Here is a 25,215-nt window from a genome sequence, read left to right on the forward strand (position 1 = left end):
AGCGATAGCATCGTTCGGTGGAGGAAGGAGTGCGACACCCGATCGAACGCGTGGTCTAGATCGTATGAGATCAATTTTCCTCTCCTCTTTCTCGCGATAATCTCTGCTATTTTGTCTTTAATTGCGAGAGTAGCTTCGAATATCGAGTGCCCTGGATTGCAGCTTTTCTGCACTTCGCATGGTAGCCGATGGATTCGGAGCACGTGTTCTAATCGAGTCTTCATTACACGACCGAGGATTTTGTAATCTACATTCAGTAGTGTTATCGGTCGATACGCTCTTGCAGTGCCGATATCGTTTGTTTTTTTCACCAGTACTATGGTACCGTTTACGAACTCAGAGGGAAGCTCTGAAATCATAGCTTTGTTGATTACTAAGTGCAATTCTCTGTGTATCACATCGAATGTTTTTTGGTAAAATTCTTTCGTCAATCCATCGGCTCCTGGGGATTTCTTTGCTGCCGATGTGCGTATGGCACGGAGAATCTCGGTGGTAGATATCTCTGCCATTAATGCAGTGTTTGTTTCGTCATTTTCAGGTATTATTCGATCGCATCTGAAAACATCTACATCTTGCTCTCCGCTTTCTGATGCTGCATATAGTCCACTAAAGTAGTCTAACATGTTGTTTTCAATTTGTTGTGTGCTATGCAAAGTTTCTCCTCTCTCGGTTTGGAGTTTAGTAATCGTTGTTTTTCTCCGTCGTCTTTCCCCCAGCTGATAGATTGAAAGGTTTTCTCCAGCCACGATGGTTTCGTTGATTCTCGTAAAATTTTGCGAGAATTTCCACTGAAGTGTGAGCATCTGCGCTTTTATTTTGTTTATACTTGTTAGCATATTCGGATTCCGATAATACTCGTCATATGCAAGTCGAAGCTGGACGTTCAGGCGTTGATATTCCACATGAAAGTCGTTGTATGCTTCATGTGACTTCCAACGGAAAAATGAACTGATTTTTGGTTTCGCGCATTCTATCCACCATGACAACCAACTGGGATAATTCCTTCTGTGTCGCGTCCAGAACTGCCATCGAATCTGTAGATCGTCGATATTTTCTTTTGTAAGAAGATGTGGTCGGAGACACCAAAACCCACGACCATATGCATTTCCGAGTTGGGGGAGGCGAATTCGCACTATTAGCGCCTTGTGATCCGTAAAAGAACAAACATGAGTTGCGGCATTCCTCAGATGCTCACACAGTCCATTGTTTACGTACATGCGATCGAGCCTGGATGTCGCATTATGGGTGATATATGTCGGTGCGGAAGTTGTTGGGTAGAGTTTTACCCATACATCGTGCAGTGATAATTGCTGTATCGTCGTCTGTAGAGCGGGACTTCTGTTGTTATGTGTTGCGTCGTACTGCCGGAGCACGCAGTTGAAATCTCCGGCTAGTATTACGTGCTCGGTGCTGTGTCGGAGATACCAAGACGGGTCTATGGTACTAGGTGAGGCCGTTTCGTCACTAAGTTGGTTAGGAGAGCGGTATATGGAAACAGTACGGAAGAAAGCAGAAGGGGAATTTTTTCCTTGAAGTGTGAAAGAGACAGACTGATCACGAGCGAGCTTGGGCACTAGCGTATTGTGTTTTGTTTACAAGCGCTAACTGGAAGGAGGAAGCAGCGTACATGGCAAATACTTACCGAATTTGTTTGGATGAATATGTAACTTTGACCGGCTATAATAGCGACTTTTGCCATACTCATATACGATTTATTAGAGACATAGACATTTGTGCAAAATATTTTCGTGAAATGTTTATTATAGCCTCACGAATCGCCATTTTTATATATGAGTAATGTTTGTAGAAATCCTAATTGTTTGATTGACTTGTGTTGGGAGTGGAATATGAATGTTTAAAATGGCACAGATTGATGTTTGGTGAAAACTGCTGCGATGTGGGTTCGAACTCCGGTCATCTGGATTATCATCCACCAACTATCTCGCGCGGCTATCTGAAATTTAATTCAACAGCAGTTGAAACTTTCGAGAGCATCAGCATTTCATTGACATTTCAATATGATGTAATATGTTCTTTATTAGGATCTAATATGATTTACTGTTTCATGATTTTCTTCAGCATGCAACACGATTTACTATAGTACTGAATCGATTTAAATTATACGCTCATACGACACACAAACTGCATCAGCGTAATTTACGCATGTGATGCGGATTAAATATATATTACGACAATGTACATCGATGTTTATTATACCGAATTGCGACTCAATTTGATGATGGTATATAAAATCGAGTTTTTACATTTAATGCGATTTCAAATATACACGATACATACTTTGATATTATATGCGATTATGATTTATTCGAATTTCTTGTAAGACTTGGCACGTACAAAATTATACAATTTAATGTTTGCTGGGACAGACCGAAAATTGAACTTCTCTGTAATGTTGCCATTGTGTATTTTTCTGGCTTTATTGGAATTTATTTGAAGAAGAGGGTATGATTGAATGAAAAAACTCCACAAAATATGTGTTCTTCGTCGTTATTATGTTTTAATAGTCATCTAATTCAGCCTCCTCAAAATAGAGTAATTTTTGATACTCCAGTACAAATAACGAAATTCGAATTTTTCACTGTTATTAATTAAAAGTAAGGCAACTGGAAGTATGAAGAGCTATAAAATAACATGAAAATGTATTAATCGATTGTGGTTTCATTGGAGTAAGAATCAGAACATAACATAACTGCAGTTGCAGTTGCAGTTGTAGCGTGTTTTTCGGGTCTTTTATCGAAGAGAAGAATGTATAGCGACCTACTAGATAATTACCAGATGATAAAGGTTCTGGAATATAAAGTTTGCATATTTCTAATATTCTTTGTCTCTGTTTTCTTTGTAAACTAAGAAATCATGCCTTTTTTAGATGAGGTATAAAAAGATGATAGATAAAGAATTCCTAGGAACTTTCTTTTCTTTTTTTTTGTTTTCTTGTCGATATTGTCCATTATAAAAAAAAATATCCCCGAAACTGTAACTGTTAAAAATTACCATAAGCCACCGATTAGTTTATAGTTTACTGTTTACAATTCTTCCACAAGTGAAATTCTTTCACAAGTGAAATTCTTCCACAAGTGAAATTCTTTCACAAGTGTGTATATTTATGACCTTTATATTTAGCGAATAGCTATACGAAAGTCAAACATTTATATTTTGCTTTTAAACGTATGAACCTAACGACGAATAGTTAATATATGGATCCGTTCAATCCAGTTCAATCCAGGGACTGAAATCAAATAAGAATAGTTCGGTGATGATCTTATGCATTATATTTAATAAATATTCCACGCTACTAACATTAATTTATACATTTAATTCAACAATATTCTAGAATATGAAAAAGGCACTTGTCCAAAAAAGTTACTCCTACACTCGCGTCGGTGTGTCAAACCCAAAGTGTTAAAAAAGTGGCACACGTCCCCTTTGTACCAACACATGCGATACGCTAAACGATGACGAACGACGAATAACGAAGCTAGAGAGAATCGCAAAGTCGTAGTGTTGATATTTTCTGAGAAATGATCGAATTATGGATTTCTCGGTCTGACAGACCAATGCGCGAGTATAGGAGTGTTAAGAAAAAATCAAATTTGAACTCCATTGAAAATAATTTACGGTCTATCAGCAACTTTTGCGCTTTATCAAAAGTTTTTGAGAACATTATTAAAAGAAATATTTGTGAGTATCTAAACAGAAAAAAAACATGTTACACCAGTTTCAATCTGGTTATCGCATGAAGCATAGTACAAAAACAACTGCTTAGCATTGTTGACGATATAGGACTAGTGCTCGACAGGGGTCGTCCCCTCATTCTTATTCTGTTAACATTTTCAAAAGCGTTTGATACAGTGTCACATAAAATTTTATGCCAGAAACCCAGATCTACTTTAGTTTGATTGTTACCGTAATTCAAATACTCTCAACAGGTTAATGAGGACTTGAATAGGGTCCTCAATTGGTCTGCTATTAATATGTTTTCGTTGAATTTAGCCAAAACAAGAGCAATCCTTATCCCCAGCAGATCATTTCATAGCATTCCAAAACCGTGTTTATTGTTAGACAATAGTACAGTGGAATTTGTCGATAATCCTACCAGCCTTGGTATTCGCATTCAATCGAACCTTGGATGGGATAGATATGTGTCATCACAATGTGGAAAAGTTTACGCTGGTTTACGATCTCTCTATATGACATCATCATTTTTAGCAACTGATACCAAATTAAAACCTTTCAAATACCTTATTTTCCCCATTTTTTGCATGTGATTTTATACTTGATGATGTATCTGTAGCAACCTTCAATAAGCTCAAGGTTGCTCTAAATTCCTGTGTGCGGTATGTGTTTAACCTGAATAGATTGTCCCATGTTTCTCACTTGCAACATGTCCTCATAGGATGTCCATTAATTAATTTTAGTAAGCTTCGTTGTTGCTTAATTTTACATAGAATTTCGAAAATGGAAAAACCAGAGTATCTGTATAGAAAATTACAAACCACACAAAGTAATCGGGCCTTATAATATATTTTGCCAAGGCATCGTACGTCTAAGTATGGGAATTCATATTTCGTCGATCGAAAGTACTACGGGGCAAAATAGCTCACCATGCGGGGCAATATGACCATGTTAGTTGATTCAATCTGTTGAGCATGTTTTCGCTAGGAAATAACGTATCAAGTTCATAAAAGGAAAGTTTATACTATTTTGCAACTATCGCGTATATTTCATTGGGTTTCAATCAGTTAGCATGTACAGAATATAACAATGTGATCAAAGTGATTGGACTACAATTTTTCGTTACTCAAAGCAGGAACAGAGAATAGCTTCCGGATTTCTCTTGTCGTAACACCGTAGAATCCTTGTCCATAGCGAGAATATGACTCCGTCGTAAAAACATTACCAATTGATCCGAGCAGCTGGTGCTGCAAAGGATCTGCACAGGATCACGCCATATTAAAATGGAAGATTTGCTGTGAGGGGCATTCGAATGTAAGTTGAAATGTTATGAAAACTGACATCATTTTCGCATGACAAAAACATTGATTAATTTACAGAAAATTATTTCTTCAAATTATATTTCGTACCTGTTGTCGCACTGAATGCGAAACTTCCATTGGAATCCTTTTGTTTATCCAATTTCATGATCAACACGAATCAAACAATTCATTGAAGTTCCCCTCGGTTTTATTTGACGTCTTACATCCTGGACCAATTAAAACGCGAATGATTGGTCTTCCCTTTTCGCCCAGTTAGTGAATGTTTACTGTATTAGGCACTGAAATAAGAAATATATTCGCTTGAATTGAAACAGACAATGGTGTGAAACAACACAGCGGTCTTATAAAAAAATGAGATGCATTAATTTGAAGCAAGAATTAATTAACAAAAATGGCTGTTAATGTAATTTTTCCGATGGTTTGTTATGAATAATGAGAATATTTTTATAAATAATTGCTATTTTCATTGCACTTAAGGTCTTTTCAATTGTAATACTCGCATCTTTAATTTGAACTGCTTTTCATCACAGACACCTTAAATTTGAAAACTAATTCGCCTCTATTATTCGCATCGGTTTTTTTTATTTGACCGATTTGTCCGATGGGAAACATGATCAAATCGAACCTTATTGACAGGTGTTCAAAACATTCTCAATTCTTGAAGATCTTTCTCTATTTCGATGTCGCTTAGCTTATCTCACTTTTCCGATCTCAGTCCAGTTTTCTGAAATGTATTTTACAACTGCAATTTGATTTTGTTTTTGAATAAGTGTATTTGATGACCGCACACTTTTCCGATTTTTCCATTTTAACGTGAGCAATCATGATCTGTTGTTTATTGGTCTCTTATATCGTAGCCCCACCATAATTTGCGCAGTTAAGGCTTAAACCATTCTGTAACCCAAATATACGCACCATATCACCATAACCACCAAAAATGCGTATCATAAGCAGTGTTAAAAAAATCATCTTCGCTAAACTCAACTGCTTAGATTTTCGGGCTAGATTGTATCGAAAACCTCTAGATTCCAAACGAAAATCAAAATGACAGATCCGGACAACCAGTGAATATGAGCAAATGAACTTTAGTTCTTCAATATGTTTTGAAGTTTATTAATCCAGCCTAATTTTTTATTTTTGAATTTTGACTGAAAATCAATGCCAGGACGAAAATCGTTTCGAATGTAATGAATATCAATTTGTTGCTATCGATATTCAAAGTACAGTGGAACCCTGATCCACATACCAAATTTGGTTTCGTTTGCTTGATTAATTCTCGATTTTTTTGTTATCCCATTTATTTATTTATTAGGCTCATTAGCATCTTAGCTGTACTAGAGCCGGTTTTTTTTTAATCGTGTACATGTACATGTACATATGTTTATGTTTCTATAAATTGTAAATAACCAGTAATTAGTAGTAGCCATTTAGGCGTTAAGTATTCTGTTCCATTACATTATGGTTAATTACACAGTAGTAGCCATTTAGGCGTAAGCGTATTCTTTCTGTTCTTCCATTGTTCAGCAGACCGGACATCGGAGACAGTTGATATTGATCATTGTTGGGTTATTTATAGAACAGCAGCCCAATGTTGGTTGCGTGGACGTAGTTATTCTATAACAACACAGAGACGGTGAAATTGAGGGCCCTGAGTTTGAACTCACGATCGATCGCTTGGTAAGCGAACGCGTAACCAAGTGGCTACGAAGACCCCCTAATTCTCGAGTTATGTAGAAGTTTGTGATTCATTTATGTGGCAGATTGGTTTACTTTTGGTTTACGGAATCTTTATACCAAAATGGTCTGTCTCTCGTATTGAAATCCCAACGTTGAGAGGGCTTTTCCATTTTAACCGAAAGTTTTTATGAAAACATGTGAGAGGAAAGGGATCTATCTAGACCAGGGATGCTCAAACTATTTTGGACAAGAGACCCCTTCTCCAGAAAGAAGTGATACCATCGAACCTCTATAGCCAGAGTTCTTTGAAAATTTTATCTTTATCTTATTCATAGAAAATGCTTACCAATTCAAAAACACGTCGGTTGGTTAACTGAGTACACTTGACATCATTTTCTAATCGATAAATAGACATATAATTCAGTAAATATCAAGTGCAATTAGTGATTATTAATGCAAACTACAAGACTAATACTTTCTACTGAAATATTAGTCATTTTTATAACAAGATGGTTCACGTAACACAACTTATACAGTATCTTGAATGTTTCAAATAAGAATTTGTGTTAACTAAAAGGGGTCGATTTATAGAACTCGTTGACCACCAAAACCAATTTTCGTTCATGTCACCACTTTGAGGACCCCTGATCTAGACGGTTATGGTGGATCGTGAGGTCGGTCAGAACAGTTCGATCTCAGTACAACCTGATGTTTTAGTGTTAGGAAATATTCGTTAACGTAATTATTCTGGTGAAAAACGATAAAGAATTTGACTTGCTGTGGGACATTAAAGATTCATCTTGTCAATTCGTCAAAGTCCGCCTTAATTTTTGAATAGCGTAATGACAGGGTATCAATAAGACCTCAACAAATAGATGTAGTTTACAGCATGAAAGTATTAGGTCTGATATTCGAAAAAAATCGGAGTTAATCGGTTAAAAGGAATTCTGAATATCGGCTGTGTACATATAACTCCGTACTTCAGTTTTAAAGCAGTTCAGTTTATTGGAAAGATACATATTTTTGAATGTTCCATGTATGGGTTACTTCTACGTGGGCGCCGTCGCCATACCCTATCTTACAGCCTTGACCGTTTCTCTTCAACGTTCTACTGAGGGGGTTCAGTGTCAGACAAAACCAAGTGGACTGAAAGAGCCGTCTTGAAATATTCCCCTTTTTATCTGCAGCGTTCTAGACTATAACAAATTTTCCACATCACTGAGGAGCAGTGACGTACTCTACAGCCTCATCGCATGCCGCAGGAACCTCACGAAAGCTGGATCAAATACCAGAACGAGAATCGAGTGAGGAATAGAACCAAAGGGCTTTCTTATAGTCGACATAGGCACTGCGACATGTCGCAGACGTTAAAATTTGAGTTTTTTTTAAACGAAAAATCACCGAAAATCATCGGGGTTTTCAAAAAAAAAATGTGATGCCAAATGTCTCAAAATTGCATTACTCGTTGAAAAGTCGATTTTTGACAAAAAATTGTTTTTGAGATAACTGTGAATCTCGACGTGTCATGCAATTTTAAGACATTTGGCACCATAAAAAATTTTTGAAACCCCGATTTCCGATGATTTTTCGGTTTTAAAAAAAAAACGAAATTTTAACGTCTGCAACATTAATAAATGAAGTTTGAATGAGCTAATTTTTTGCATAGGGTATATTATCGCGCAAATGAACATTTCGCAGCAAGTTACGAAAGAAAAATCGAAATAACTATTTTTATTGGTACCCAAAACCATACGTTTCGTCTCGTATTCAAAAAAAATATAGGAGCTTGTGTCCAAGACACGACCACATTGTTGACGTAGAACTACGCTGTTATTTCATTCAAGTCGCTTGTTAATAACTTCGGATATTATTTTAGAATGCTGCGAAATTTTAGAAATAACTGTTTAGTAGAATGGTTTGGTCGCCATGAAATCGTTTTTATTGTAGAAATAGTTGACGACAATTGATTGATGATTCATTCTTACCCTCACCCAACAATACACAAGCTGATCGCATGTCGCACTTTGTTTCATGCCAATGCTATTCCGGTGGCCCTTTTCGCAATTGACATACACTCGGCTACAGGCGATTATATACTTGTTTCACTATTCTTCCACTTGCAAGTATAAAATGTTATACTACATATTATTTAGAACGACATTTACTTTCTTGGTGACTAAATAAACGAAATAAATTCTGTCTGTTAATCTTAAAAAGTTGCATTGCTTCATTATGATAAAGATTAACGCAAATGCCATACTTGTTGAAGACAGTTTTGCGATTGGCACGCGAACCCAAATAACTCACAACATTCCAGCACGACATTCATTATGGTTTAGCTTGATATTCCTCAAATAATTATGTGACGCCTGCTTCGCCATAGCGTCAATTCGATGCATTGATGCAATGTCAAAGGCACCAACGAAGCCCTTATGATGACGGAAAGCAAGCGATGTTAACTGCTTCGAGTAATGAAAAAGATTGAACACGGCTTCCACCACACCGAACAGATTACGCTCAGCACGAGCCTGTTTCATCTATGTGTGTGCTTTTTAATTCTTTTTATTATTTGTTTGATTTCAATGTGAGTTGTAAAGTCTTCCGTAATCGAATTTTAAATGTAGTTTAAGTGTAGTATTCATGTAGACCTTGAATTCCGATGGATGGATTGTAAACAATAAACAACATTGAAGCTCCTAGCGAACAATTTTATTGTACAAACCAAAAAATTGCGCAATACGCCCATGGACCACTTAAGCCTCGCGTTCGCCGCGTTTCGATTAATCTCCTGAAGAACTTAGGATATGCTTCCTCGAACATTGTGAACATTTTTCTTTCTTTTCTTTGTTTTTAAGAGGCTTTAAACTTTGCAGTTCATTCGCCTCTATTGTGAACATTCCATGGTAATCTCTCATATCCGTCTCCAAAGCAGTGCAGGTGTTCATTTCGTGTGTCCCCACGATCCATTGCCTAATGCTATCCACTAATGTGAAATACTGTCATCTGGCAGTCGCAAACAAACATCAATCTTTCAGCAAGGTTATTTCTCTGAAAGTATTTGAATACATTTGTTCTGAAATGTTTTTGCTTTTTTCTAAAGCCACATTGCGCAAGTTAGCAACGGAGGTACCCGGGCGGCGACAGCAACAATTTGCTGACAACAACATTGGCGGTCGTTGGCAATCGAGCCGGCAGAACGGGGTCATCGAAGTATGCTGACGACAACTTTGGATCAATAAACTTTGGCAGTTTTCGGCGTGGATAAGCAGAGGCACGAAACTGCAACTTTGCATTATGAACTGTAGAAAAATTTAAATAATCAAATAAAAGTTAGTTAGTGCTAGGCTATCGACAAGTGTGGTCGCGTTTTTTAAAAAGATTATCACGTCCGTGAAATCTTAACTGGAGGCTCCGGCGAGATCCTCTAAAGCGGGAATTGTATAAAGTGTTTAGTGTAGTGCAAAACTCTTAAGAAAAAATTAGTGCAACCAAAATCTTGATTAAAGTGTTTTTATTGGTTCAAAGAGCCAGGTTGTGTTCGAATATTACTGGTTCAAAGAGCCAGGTACTACACATCGCAAAAGCGAACTACAAGACACCGAGGACCTGATCCCGATCGGCACCGCTGGCCCGGAGTAGCGGAAGTAAAACGGATACCCAAACGTGCCTGCTTGTAGATCCCCCGTTTACAGAGGACAGCCACCGAAAAGTCCAACGTGTGATGTTGGCCATATCCAGGACTAGGTCCTTTATGTAAGTTATTCTTCTATTTTCTATTTTTTAGAAACCTAAGTGTAGTGATTTTTCAAGAAAAAGTGAAATTTGTAATTCATTTCTCAACCAAAAATAGTGAACAGAGTGATTTAGTTCTTCAAGAGTGAAAACAAAAAAGCTAATTGCGTTTCCAAAAAATAGTTATTAAATCGTTTTGTAAAAATTAGTCGAAAAAAGAGTAGATTCAATTTTTATTTCGACAGAATAATGTCAAATCCAGGAGGTGTACCAATCCCTGCACCAGCTGCTGCACCTTTAACGATGCAACAGTTTATAGATTTAGGTAGGTTGCCAGATTTTATCCGTGATCTGCAACCATTCGACGGAAAGGCAACCGAGCTTTTAGCTTGGTTGATGGATGTCGAAGGCGTTTTTGGTATGTACCGAGACGCCGGGGCAACCGCAGGCCAAATAAATTTAATTGAACGTTCCGTGCGTAGAAAAATAAGAGGCGAAGCCGCCGATATTTTAAACGCAAATAATATTAAACACGATTGGGCTGACACTAAAAAGACCCTTCTGCTATATTATAGAGATAAACGTGATCTCAAAACGTTAGATTACGAACTGACCTCCATTAAGAAGTCAGGCAATGAAAGTTTGGGAAGTTATTATTCAAGAGTTAATGAACTCTTATCTTCGATTATAGCTCAAATTCAAACAGAAGAGAAATATTTTCTACACATTGATTCGCATATAGATTTTTTCAGAGAAAAATCTGTAGATGCATTTATTAGAGGGTTGGAGAAACCATTGTGCCAACTCCTCAAAACATTTAATCCACAAACCATGAACCAAGCATATCAATTCTGCTTGGATTATTATAATATGGATTCCCGATCAGCTCCATTTCGCAATGAACATCCCATACATATCCCCAAGCCGAGAGACTTTGATGTTTCAAAAATCCCTCCTAGACCACCTCTCAGGAAGTTTGCTCCAATTCCGACTCCCAGAAATTTTCAACCGTTCCAACACTTCCCATTTGACAGGCAAAATTTCCAAGGATTTAGACCTCAATTCCCAACTTCTCCTCAAAATTTTCAACCACCTCCTAGGCCCTGGTTTCCAAAACCACTACCTAGACCCGAACCAATGGAAGTTGATCACAGCATCCGATCTCGCAACATAAACTACGGTAACAGACCTCCTATAGACAACAAAAGACCGCACCCACATTCAAATCAGATACACAATTTCAAGCGTGTTGCACATCCGCTTGAATACACGGACGATCAACACTATTATGATTATGAACCTGAATATGACCATTATTACAATCATTATAAAATGGAAGAGGAACAAATTCTAACTGATGCTCATTGTTCTGGTGAGCCAAGTTCAGAGGAAACCGCAGCTGAGCAGGAAAGTGAACCTCAACCCTCTTCATCACAGACTAATTTTTTAGAATGGAAGCCGAGTTGGTAAAGCCAACTCTTCCGTATATTAATTTGAAAACTAACATTGGAGAATTCCCATTCTTGATAGATACTGGAGCGAACATTAATATAATTGAACCAAAATTAGCCTATTCGTATAAAATTTCTAAGCCATACAATTTTGAAGCAGATAACATTTCCAGTGCAAATGGTACGTTCAGAGCAACATCCGCAATTGATATAATATTCTTTTACCCGAAAATAAACCATTCCGCTCAATTTTTACTTCATAAATTTCACCCATTTTTTAAAGGTATTATTGGAACAGGTATTTTGAAATCTTTGAATGCAAAAATTGATCTTGGAAATAGTGTCATACATTTGAAAAAAGGTAACGAGACATTGGAAGCCCCACTTTTGCAGTACAGCTCAATAAATTCAACATCAAATCATTTATTCAGAACTGACCACTTGTCAGCAAATGAAAGCAGTAGACTTCTGAAAGTACTTGATGCACATAACGAAGTTTTTCATCAACCAAATTCCAAACTTACATGTGGAACAACCGTTGAATGTTTGATCAATACCACTGATAACATACCTGTTCATCAGAAGGTATACCCTTATCCTGCAGCCTATGCAGAAGAGGTTAAAAAACAAGTGGATAAATTATTAGCTGACGGTATAATTAGACCCTCCCGGTCAGCCTGGACATCTCCAGTATGGATCGTGCCGAAAAAGGCAGATGCTTCCGGTGAAAAAAAATTTAGAATGGTGATTGACTATCGGAAACTTAATGAAAAAACCGTTTCCGATCGTTATCCAATGCCTGAAATTGGTTATGTGATTGACCAATTGAAAGGACATAAATATTTCTCAACATTAGACTTGGCATCGGGTTTTCATCAAATAAGAATGAAAGAATCCGACATTGAAAAAACGGCATTTTCAATCAATAATGGCAAGTATGAATTTACTAGAATGCCATTTGGTTTAAAGAATGCGCCCGCAACCTTTCAAAGGGCAATCGATGATGTTTTAAGAGAACATATAGGAAAGATATGTTACGTCTACATCGATGATGTAATAGTTTTCGGTAGAGACTTAGAAGATCATCTTAAAAATCTTGATATTGTTTGCAAAACTCTGAATGAAGCAGGATTTAAAATCCAATTAGATAAATCTGAATTCCTCCATCAAGAGGTTGAATTTCTTGGCTACATAATAAGTTCTGAAGGAATTAAGCCGAATCAGAAAAAAATTGAAACTATCAATCTTTATCCAGAACCCAAAAACCTAAAAGAACTTCGTGGATTTTTAGGAATGATGGGTTATTACCGTAGATTTGTCAAAGATTTTGCAAAAATTGCAAAACCCTTGACAAACCTTCTAAGGGGGGAGAGTGTACCCTCATCTAACAAGAAAATTTCATTGAATGACAAGGAAAAGCAATGCTTTCACAAAATGAAAAGCTTACTTTCCTCTTCTGATATTCTCATTTACCCGGATTTCAATAAACCATTCATTCTCACGACTGACGCTTCTGATTTTGCAATCGGCGCAGTCTTGTCTCAAGGAGAGATGGGAAAGGATAAACCCATACATTTTGCTTCCAGGACCTTATCTAAAACAGAAGAGAATTGCTCAGTTCCAGAAAAAGAAATGTTAGCGATTTTCTGGGCACTTCAAACTTTTAGAAACTATCTTTACGGTGCAAAATTCAAGATTCTAACGGACCATCAGCCTCTCACTTTTGCTTTATCGCCTAAAAATACAAACGCAAAGCTTAAGAGATGGAAGGCTTATTTAGAAGAGCACGACTTCGAAATCATTTATAAACCGGGAAAAACAAACGTAGTCGCTGATGCTCTAAGCAGAATGGTATGTTCTATGACAGGAACTCAGCACTCTGCCGAGAATAGCGATGATTTTTACATTATTTCGACTGAAGCTCCGCTCAACTCCTTCAAGCATCAAGTAATACTGAAGAAAGGTCCAGATAAAACAACTGTCACGCATCCATTTCCAAACTATACTAGGGTAGATATATCATTATCCAATATTAATGAAGCTTCTATTTTACAGGTACTCAAAAATCACTTTAATATCTCCAAAGTAAACGGATTGTCAGCCGATGAATCCTTTATGGGACAAATACAGGAAGTTTACAAAAAACACTTTGGTAATAAGAGATCGTTAAAAATTCGTTTTTGTCAAAAAATACTTCAAGATGTTCAACAAGAAGACGACCAATGGGACGTTATCCGAAGCGAGCATTATCGTGCACATCGTGGTGCTGAAGAAAATAAGTTACAACTTTTGAGGAAGTTTTATTTTCCAAAAATTTTTCAAAAGTTAAAAGATTTTGTTACCAATTGTCAGATTTGTAACGAAAACAAATATGACCGAAAACCAATCAAATATCCACTTCAAGAAACCCCAATTCCAAATGCTCCTTTTAAAATCGCCCACATAGATATCCTATTCCTTGAAAACGGCCACTTCCTAACCTATGTCGACAAATTCTCTAAATTCGCCCAAATCAAACCCATAGATTCAAGAGCCGCAGTTGACATAGTTCCTGCAGTTAAAGAAATCCTTTTAAAATACAATCCTCCGGAAATATTAGTCATGGACGGTGAAAAATCCTTCATGACTGGAGATCTGGTAAACTTCTATAATACCCATCATATCGAACCGTATGTCACAGCTACAGGACGGAGCGAAATGAACGGAATTGTCGAACGTTTCCACTCCACTCTTTTAGAAATTTACAGAATAACCAAGCACGAGAATCCAGAAAAATCCGTTACTGACCTACTTTTCCTATCACTGAATAAATACAATTCCACCATCCATAGTTCCACTGAACATACCCCCTACGAAGTTATACTTCCTTCCTCAAGAACTCCAGAAATTATAGAAAAAGTTTACAAGAACATTTCAGAAAAACAAAAGAAAGATTTAAAATACCATAATAAGTTCAAGAAAGCCGTGGTGATAGAACCTAATCAAGAGATCTATGAAAATGCCAGACAGAGAATGAAACATAAAAAACGTTACAAGAAAAATAAAGTTAAACAAGTTAACAAAAGCACCGTAACTATGGACGATGGAAGAAGGATACATAAAGATGATGTTAAGATTAGGAAAATATAATCTTGTTTTATTATTTTTTCTCGTTACAGAATTCTAATGTTCTTAAAAATAGTAATAACTGAAAAGATAGACGTTAAGAGGATAGACCATCTTCCCATTATTGCTTTCAATTTAGGTACCGCTAGAATTCAACAAACATCTCACTATTATATGCACCATTTCAATGTCACCTCTCTGAAAACACATGTAGAAATTCTTAAGATACAATTCGAGCAATTGAAACCCAATCAGTTTACAAGCCTTACAAAACAAACATTCGAACAGATTCATCAAACTCTAGAAAATCTAGCCCCTTCTCGGCGGCAAAAACGTTGGAATAGTCTAGGAACAGCCTGGAAATTTATAGCCGGAAGTCCGGACGCAAACGACCTGAAAATTTTAAACTCCTCAATTAATGATCTTATCTCCAATAATAATCAACAAGTTAGAATAAATAGAGCACTTAATTTACAATTGAAAGAACTGGTATTCAAAACTAAAGACGCAATAGAACTGTCGAATTCAAAATCATTAGAAATATATTCAATGAACATTTTACTCAATTTGAAATATTTAGCAGAAAAACTAGAACAGATAGTTGATAGCATATCGTTAGCAAAAGCAGGAATCCTTAATGAGAAAATACTTAGTCAAGATGAAATTGAAATTTTATATCACGATGTATTCAAACAAAATATTACGGTTCATAATGCAGTGGAAGCCCTCAACTTTGCAGACACAACGATCGCAACGAACGGCAAGGAATTGACTCTCCTGATAAAAACCCCCATCTTAGATAAAAGGATATTCAATAAGATTCATGTTTTCCCTGTTACTAACAATCACAAGCAAATTCATCTGACAAACAGAAATTATTTAACTCACGAAACCGGCAACTATATGGTCAATACACTACAACCAACAATATACAAAACCTACGAAGTAGTATTCGACAACTCAAGATGCATACCAAATCTACTTTTTGGGAACCAAGCAACCTGTAACTACACCATGAATCCGCCAGAGGATCAAATCACCATAATCAATGACGAAAATATCATCTTAAACTCGGATAAAAACATTTCCTTCACTTCAACCTGCGGACTCAAAAATCGTACATTTACCGGAACATTTTTAATTACGTTCCACGATTGCGAAATCAACATCAACAACATATCCTATTCTAACGAAATACAGAACATGGTTGGAAGCCCAATCCAACTACCATTGGATGGAATTACAATACAAAAGCAACTTACAATAGCAAACCTAAGCTTGGAACATTTACACCACCTACACCTGGAGATGAGAAAGGAGATGGAATATATTCGATTGAACAACACAAGTATAGAATGGCCAGCTTGGTCCATTATGGGTGGAATCATTTCATTCCCCTGCATGATAATAGGTATCGTGATTCTTTTGAAAATCTTTTCCCACAGATCAGCTACAGTCAAAATAAAACAAATACCCAGTACTACACCAACACAGGAACCATTGAAGGACATTCAACCAAATCTCAGACCCATGACGATTAGAGATGTGATTCGGACGGAACCTCATCTCTAAAGGAGGGACGAGTTAGCAACGGAGGTACCCGGGCGGCGACAGCAACAATTTGCTGACAACAACATTGGCGGTCGTTGGCAATCGAGCCGGCAGAACGGGGTCATCGAAGTATGCTGACGACAACTTTGGATCAATAAACTTTGGCAGTTTTCGGCGTGGATAAGCAGAGGCACGAAACTGCAACTTTGCATTATGAACTGTAGAAAAATTTAAATAATCAAATAAAAGTTAGTTAGTGCTAGGCTATCGACAAGTGTGGTCGCGTTTTTTAAAAAGATTATCACGTCCGTGAAATCTTAACTCGCATTTAAGGGTTAATGGATAATGTCATATTATATTTACTAACACAGACTCTTTAAATTTTTGATTTATTTAAAGTTAAGGAGTGTGTAACATTTCCTTTCCTTTTACATTCATTGGTTACTCTTCTTGGTTTCCGCAGAAGCTACATGGCCGAGATGACCATCTTCGTGAAGCAGCTACGCCGTTCCATAACCGGTCGCGAATCCGGTTCGAACAAACAATCGGCCAGTAAATCTTGCGCCCTCTCACTCATTCGTCAGATGTTTCATTTGGGTGTCATTGAGGCATTCAGCGGCAACTTGAAAACGGCTAAGTATGTTCCAAATTTCAACCGTAAAATTCCACAGTTTTTGTTAATCTCTCTTTCATCGTAGGAACCAGGAGCAGATGAAACCTATCCCGGTGCGGGTTTCCCCAAAGCTCGAGCAGCGCATTGTGGAATGCTTGCGTGAAGTTGAGATCCAACCGGTTTATGTGAATCGAGACCAGAGCAATAGTGAGCCGGTCAGTTTGCTGCACGCATCCGATGAAGTGCACCACAAACCGCAAAGTATTAAGCTGAAGCAGATTGCTTCGGTCATTCCGTGGTCTCCACCAACACCAAACTGGAACCCGTGGGTGGCATGCAACATTGACGAAGGTTACTTGGCGACGGCAACGTTGGAGCAGTTGAGCGATGATTTGATGAATGCTTCGAGAGAACGCATACAGCAGGATCAGATGCTCCAGGAACGCATGAGGGATCGGGAGCAGTTGCCAATCGCTAAGATTAGAAGTGAGATAATGGAAGCAATTAATGAGCATCCGGTTGTACTTGTTCGTGGTAATACCGGCTGCGGTAAGACAACCCAAATTGCTCAATTTATTCTGGAGGATTATATAAACTCGGGCCAGGGAGCTTACTGTAACATTTGCGTAACGCAGCCCAGAAGGATCAGTGCGGTCAGCGTTGCGGAACGAATCGCCAATGAACGGTGTGAGAACATTGGAGAAGCAGTTGGATATTCGGTAAGATTCGAGTCCGTTTTGCCGAGACCGTTCGGTTCCATTCTATTCTGCACGATCGGCGTCCTGTTGAGGAAGCTTGAAGCTGGACTGCGTGGCGTCTCCCACGTCATCGTGGATGAAATCCACGAGCGTGATGTCAACAGCGATTTCATTCTTGTCGTTCTGCGAGACATGTTGCATACTTATCCGGATTTACGAGTAATTCTGATGTCGGCTACAATTGACACAACTTTATTTTCCGAATACTTCGGCAATTGTCCTTGTATTGAAGTGCAAGGCAGAGCCTTCCCGGTGGAGCAATTTTACCTGGAAGATTGCATTGAAATGTTGAATTTCGTCCCACCTGTCGACACAAAGAAACGCAAGCGAGGCGGCGGTAAGGATGACGAAGATGAAGGCGGTGAGAACGCTACCGTTAAGCTTACCGGTGAAACGGATACATCGAATCTGAACCAAGTGATCGACGAACAACGGTATTCGGTGCAAACGAAAAACTCGATGGCACGCCTATCCGAATCGGAAGTTTCCTTCGAGCTGATCGAAGGTTTGCTTAGCTATATCGACGCACAGAACGTTCCGGGAGCTGTGCTTGTTTTCCTGCCCGGTTGGAATCTGATTTTCGCTCTGATGAAGTATCTCCAGAGTAAACCTCAGTTCAACGGACAACGATGCGTTATCCTGCCGCTGCACTCACAGTTACCGAGAGAAGATCAGCGGAAAGTATTTGACCACTACGGCGACACACGTAAGGTTATCCTGTCCACCAATATCGCCGAAACATCGATTACAATTGATGACATCGTATACGTGATCGATATCTGCAAGGCGAGAATGAAATTGTTCACATCCCATAATAATATGACCAGCTATGCGACGGTTTGGGCCGCGAGGACCAACTTAGAGCAAAGTAAGTTTTTTCACAATACAGCCAGGTTTCTTTTCTAACGCGGGAGAAACGTATCTTTTTCGTGATAGAGTGCGGCACTAATTTCCGTCATATGTTCTGAGGGAGCATAAGGGAGAAATGTGACAGATTTTCTTTCTACGCAGGACCGTGTAAAAAACCGCATTAGCTGGAAGATCCGCGTAAAAAATGGGTGGGTTATATCTATGATATAACCGCAAGGGTGACGTAGAACTACCGTTGACTTAGTAACCATTTGTTTGTATTGATTAAATTATTGATGATTGATACAACACTCATTGTAGAAAAATACACCCAAAATACAAAATGCATGCGGATACAAAAGTAACCCTTGCATGAACAGAGTGTCGTCTACCTGAAAAAAACCTTGAAAATCAAGGAATATAATCAAGGAATCCAAGTTTCCCTAGTTATTGAAATTTGTCGATATTTGGTCTGGCTCCTCCACTCTGGAGTTTTGATCTTCAACCAGGGAACTTATGTCCCTGGATTTTTGTTACTTTTCGAAATCTTACCTTAAGGGCTTTCTTATGGTCCGAGCCTCTAGACTTGAACAAACCCCAACTAAAGCAGCCATTAACCCTTCAGAATCCGACGGCTCCAGAATGGTCCGTCCGAGTGAAGTAAGTGGTCAGCTTTTCGGATTTGCTCTGTTATTCTTACCAGTGTTTTCGAACCTGTTCCCTGTTAGAAGTTTTGGCTTTGCGGATGTTGAACTAGGCTGACTTGATCCTGATGGTTAACTTGATTTTGAGAAATGCATCCTGATTCGCTTTTGAAATTGGACTGTTTATTTCTTTGCTATCATGAACCTTTTGGTTTGTCTAACTAAATTACGCTGAGAATTTGAACTAACTTTTTGAGTAGAAATTCGGACTACAATACACGAATTCTTACTCTAGTTTAAAAATAAAATGGAATGAAAAAATCTCCCTTTCCTACTCAGATAACCGAAACCGTATCGGTTATCTGCCTGCCTATTTACTACATAAAATTCATCCCACTTGTTTCCGTCCTTCGTTATCGCTGAAGAGGCTCAATTTGGTGAAGATTTTACGATCTAACTGTTTGGTGGTTGCCAGCAAAAGAATCCCTATCTATATTTTCTCGTTCTTAGTCTCCACTGCGCCACACGCGTGGGATCCTAAATAAACATTTCTGTTTCTTTGCCATATTCGTTCTCTGCCCTCCGCGCTCATTCTATGCGCGATAAAGGGCGAGACCTAAACAAAACATTCCTTATCACCTCTCGAGTAGCCCATACAGCGCTCTCACCTTGGGCTATATCAAAACATGCTTCCCACGAAAATGGTTAAAGTGGGAAACATCCAGCTAATTGCCGGCAAGAAATATTTATGACAAATTTTATAAACATAACGTTTGAATAGATTTCGAGGATGTCATATTAGTGATAGTGAATAGGCTTGGGCGATCTTGGATCGATATTTAGAAGATCGATCTTTTCCTCTACGATTTAAGATTTTTCTGATCGATTCTTTCTACTCCAAAAAATGCGAAAATCAATCTTTTCTTTCCGATTTTTCCGATCTTTTTGATCGTAAAAAAATGTAAATTTGTTTTCCATTAAACTTTGATTCTCACCAAAAACCACTTGACAAATAGCATAAACATTGGATTCCTTTCAAGGTTGTCGAATTAGTGGTCGTAAACTTAGAAGAAGTAGTTTTGTAAGTTTGGTCATTACAAAACAAGTTGTCACAAGTTATATTTACACCCTCATATTCACTGCATTTTTTCACAAGCTTTGACGTAGAACGTAGGAAGGGTGCCAAATCAGAAAACATGTCACATTTTTATGAAATAAAGTTAACGTTAATAACTATTTTCAGAGTGAGCGAATTCTTCTAATCTCTATACGGTTTAAATTGATGAAAACTGGAATCATTCCCATTTTCAATACATTTGTTCTATCAATTTGTGTGCTTACCTACCCGTACCGTCAATACCGAGCAACAAACACATTCGTTTCTGTCAGTTTTCAACTTATTTGGTATAAATAAGTCGTCCATGATTTGAAACCGCACCTTTCTTCGTGAGGACACCGGACTGTGAACATCCTTTGCTGGGCAAGTTGGATGGCGAGGGATCGAATGCCTTTCTCAATGCAATGAGGGTGGAGGAGTAGTACAGGAAAAGTAAAGTTTTCCAAGGATCTTTCTCAAGGCTAGAGACGAATGAACTGCAAAAGTTTAAAGTCTCTATAATATTAGGCTGTCAAAAAAGTCCTGCGGCATTTCCGCGAGGTGTCGTTGTAAGCGCGTAGTTCTAGTTGTATTCATTGTATCGAGTCATACTATAGCTTGTTGGAAAGGTATTTTTGCGCGCTATAATATAGTCCTTGACAGTGTTTTGTTTGGTTAAGTCGTTCGTGAGTTATAGTGTCGCAAATATGGAGCAAAATAAAGAGAAAATCCGACATATTTTACAGTACTACTATGACAAAGGCAAAAATGCATCTCAAGCTGCCAATAAAATTTGTACAGTTTATGGACCCGATACAGTTTCCATTTCCACCGCACAACGATGGTTTCAACGTTTTCGTTCTGGTGTAGAGGTCGTCGAAGATGCGCCACGCTCCGGAAGGCCTGTCGTCGAAAATTGCGACAAAATCGCTGAATTAGCCGAGAAAGACCGGCATAGTAGCAGCCGTAGCATCGGCCAAGAGCTGGGGATAAGTCATCAACCCGTTATTAACCATTTGAAGAAGCTTGGATTCACAAAGAAGCTCGATGTATGGGTGCCACACACGTTGACGCAAAAAAAACATCTTTGACCGTATCGACGCATGTGAATCGCTGCTGAATCGCAACAAAATCGACCCGTTTCTGAAGCGGATGGTGACTGGCAATGAAAAGTGGATCACTTACGACAACGTGAAGCGCAAACGGTCATGGTCGAAGCCCGCTGAAGCGGCTCAGACAGTGACCAAGCCCTCATTAACGGCCAGGAATGTTCTGCTGTGTGTTTGGTGGGATTGTCAAGGAATAATCTATTATGATCTGCTTCCCTATGGCCAAACGCTCAATTCGGACCTGTACTGCCAACAACTGGACCGCTTGAAGGTAGCACTCATGAAGAAGAGGCCATCTTTGATAAATAGAGGCCGCATTGTCTTCCATCAGGACAACGTCAGGCCACACACTTCTTTGGTGACGCGCCAGAAGCTCCGGGAGCTCGGATGGGAGGTTCTTTTGCATCCGCCGTATAGTCCGGACCTTGCACCAGAAGTTAGCCACAAAAGAGGCCTGTGAAAATTGGCTATCCGAGTTTTTTGCCAATAAGGAAGCGAGCTTCTATAACAGGGGTATTTTGAAGTTGGCATTTCGTTGGGAACAAGTCATCGAACAAAACGGCGCATATTTGACTTAAAACAGATGATTGCAACTAATTTTATGAACAAATGAAAATTCAAAAAAAATACCGCAGGACTTTTTTGACAGCCTAATACAATACCTTACCTTACCTGAAACCGAACCACTTCTCGTTTGGCGGTCATCGAAGAAACATCGTTGCCGGTGAGTGTCGAGCGGGAGTGTATTGTCTCTCAGACAGGTGAAGGGGGAGGATGGAGTAGAGTGTCTTTCCACAAGAGCCATCTCAGGGCCAAGGCGCCTAGAAGTATATCCTAAGGTGAGGCCGTTTCGTTACTAAGTTGGTTAGGGGAGCGGTATATGAAAACAGTACGGAAGCAAGCAGAAGGGGAATTATTTGCTTGAAGCGTGAAAGAGACAGACTGATCACGAGCGAGCTAGGGCACAGGCGTATTGTGTTTTGTTTACAAACAAAACACAGTAGACTTCCAAGATGGCTGCAGAGTGGTTATAGAATATTGGCCCACCTTAGGATATACTTCTAGGCGCCTTGCTCAGGGCTAGAGGCGAATGAACTGAAAAAGTTTGAATAACAAAAATGGAATGGAATGGAACCACAATTGCGAGTGAGCTAGCAAGTATAACGCAAGGAGTGGACATTCATGCCTAATGTTGATTCCACACACATACACACCCACAGCTCGAAACAAGGATGAAATTAATGGAAGATATTGCGAAACACATTCACTACACACCGTTGAAGGAGAAGAAGCCTTCTGTATCAAAGTGTGCTACGACCAAGAAGGTGCCAGCAACATACGGGAAATTGTTGTACTAGTGCGGATATGGGAGAGTATCCATAATTTTGGAATATGCACATTAGGGTGCCAATGGATATATGGGAAAAAAGAAACCTTCGAATTTTCAAAGGGAACCTGATTAAAAATGTTGATTCTCACGAAAAACTACCCTATGTGATATTTTTTGCTCAATTAATTTACTAGTGTCGCACAGCCGTCAAAGTTTATGTTTTTTGAAAAACGAAAAAGGAGGGGGTGGTAAAGGAAATTTGGGTGTTCGAAAAAAAATTCTTCAAATTGAATGAAACGTCGAGATCTACTGTAATCTCGATTTTATTTTGTCAAAAATTGACACTCTGGGACCTTGGAATCGTTTTTTCGGAATACGAGGCAAAATGTATGGTTTTGGGTGCCAATGAAAATCATCATATCGTTGTTTCATACGGGACTTCCTGCCAAATGTTGATTTGCTCGATAAAATACCATATGCAAAATATTAGCTCATTCGAACTTCATTTACTATTGCGCACATGTCAAAATGTAAGTTTTCTGAAAATCGAAAAATCACCGAAGGGGGGGAGTAAAGTATTTCAGAATAAAAAATATTCAGAAATTATTGCTTTACACCAGTGTTTGGATTTCGATCAATATCGAATGATATACAATGTGTCATGCAAGTAACTTCTCACGAATATATAATCAAACATGGGTGGATCGTTCAGATACTTGTATGAATGACAGTTATCACTTGTCTTACACTAAATGATTAACCCATTGACGACCAAGATGTAAAAAATATTTTTTTTAACAAAAGCCATTGGTGTAATTTTGATTATTGGCGTTACAGAAACCCCAATCTTCAAGAATTATTTTTTTCCGTTCTTCCATTTTCCGGAAAATGTAAAAGCGCCAAACAAATACATTGGCCAAAACCTACATTTTTGTTCCTGTAGGAGGTTCAATTCAATGGTTTTTCTCCTACATAACAATGTATGATCTTTTATCAAAGTAATATTGTAGAAAAGTTTACATATTTTTAAATCTTGTAAGGTTTTGGTTTTTGTTAGGTTATGCGAGGTTATGTACTTTCAGCACATAGTTGCTTTAAATCGATTCTTATGCCCAATAAAGTGATATAAATTCGATTGAAATTGATTGAAGGTGGTAGCTAATAGACTAAGCTATCATTTGATGCCAAAACCTTACCATATGGTTGTTTTCCAAAGCCATGAAAAATTATCGGCGTTGCTATTCGATTTTTACTGTTTATTGTAAATTACTTCAACTGTTTATGAACCATTCTATAGTATCTGTTGATCATTTTTTGAGTAGAACTCGAATTTTCGTAGAATACAAAAATTGATATTTGAAGTGAAATAAATGGGAGTGCGGGTAAAACCGACACCTTTGAAAAATAGAATCAAAACTTGTTACAATAATTTCAAATTACTAAGAGGTTATCTATATACTATGTGGACACTTTGAGATTCCAGCTTAGGTAATTATCCACGTTAAATGTGCCGATGAACGTTGAACGAAGGGATACCATGAGCTCTGCCAGGTTTTTTTGTTGACATGCCCGATTCAACGTTGGTTTTGGCTGTTTTATCAGTTCAGCTCACCGTTTTGCCTTTCGAATATAAACACGAGGCATCTACAAAAAGTAAGAACTCATTTTTCCCGACTGTAAAACACAAACCAGGTGTCGGTTTTACCCTGTCTGAAGGTGTTGGTGTTACCCAAAATGGACTCGAAATATCTAAACAATGTTTTCAAACATTGATAAGCAGCAACACCACCCACCGTCTCACGAACTACACTGAACAATGATCTACGATGAATTAAGCTTATAAAAGAATCGAATTTTCCAAGATTTTCCAACTTAAACACTTAAATTCCACGAGGGAAATTTTACTAACTTTACTAACTGAAAAAATCAGAGGGTGTCGGTTTTTCCCTTACTTCCACCTATATGTTAGAGGCAAAGAAGAAATAAACTTTCTACTCCGAAAGCGTACATGACGGTTTTTCTTGCGTGCTGGTGTATCATGAAGTGCGAACCGAATCAGAGTTGTCTCGTTCTCTTTTGTGTCGTGGTTTGTAGCACGTAACAACAAAATAATGCCGCTGAGGAAAATGATTTCTGTAAGATCATATTTGAACGAACGAAAGCGATTTATTCAGTGAATGGATCAATTCGTAAACACAGCTTTACACTTTGAAATTGTGTGCGCTATATCGAGGAAAAATGTACGTTTTATCGAGTGACGTTATATCGAAGTTCCCCTGTATTCC

The 25,215-nt window shown here is 38.3% G+C and overlaps 2 protein-coding genes across 3 annotated transcripts in view; both read left to right on the forward strand.

The window, feature by feature from the left end:
* Window positions 1-25,215, forward strand: part of LOC129765371 (dosage compensation regulator) — a 31,173-nt gene that overhangs the window by 4,166 nt on the left and 1,792 nt on the right. For both annotated transcript variants that reach the window (XM_055765622.1, XM_055765623.1), the window contains exons 3-4: window positions 16,995-17,168; window positions 17,230-18,770. In XM_055765622.1, the coding sequence (XP_055621597.1) occupies window positions 16,995-17,168; window positions 17,230-18,770 (1,715 nt within the window). The remainder of the gene's footprint in view (window positions 1-16,994; window positions 17,169-17,229; window positions 18,771-25,215) is intronic.
* Window positions 9,874-16,931, forward strand: LOC129765372 (uncharacterized). Its single transcript, XM_055765624.1, has 2 exons — window positions 9,874-10,445; window positions 13,931-16,931. The coding sequence occupies exon 2, from the start codon at window positions 15,041-15,043 to the stop codon at window positions 16,550-16,552; it is 1,512 nt and encodes a 503-aa protein (XP_055621599.1). The 5' UTR covers window positions 9,874-10,445; window positions 13,931-15,040; the 3' UTR covers window positions 16,553-16,931.

The sequence above is a fragment of the Toxorhynchites rutilus genome, chromosome 2 (genome assembly GCF_029784135.1).
Source record: "Toxorhynchites rutilus septentrionalis strain SRP chromosome 2, ASM2978413v1, whole genome shotgun sequence".
Classification (NCBI taxonomy): domain Eukaryota; kingdom Metazoa; phylum Arthropoda; class Insecta; order Diptera; family Culicidae; genus Toxorhynchites; species Toxorhynchites rutilus.

Excerpts from the sequence above, each read along its gene's own strand:
- LOC129765372 (XM_055765624.1), top strand. The coding sequence starts at position 15,041 with ATGTTCTTAAAAATAGTAATAACTGAAAAGATAGACGTTAAGAGGATA.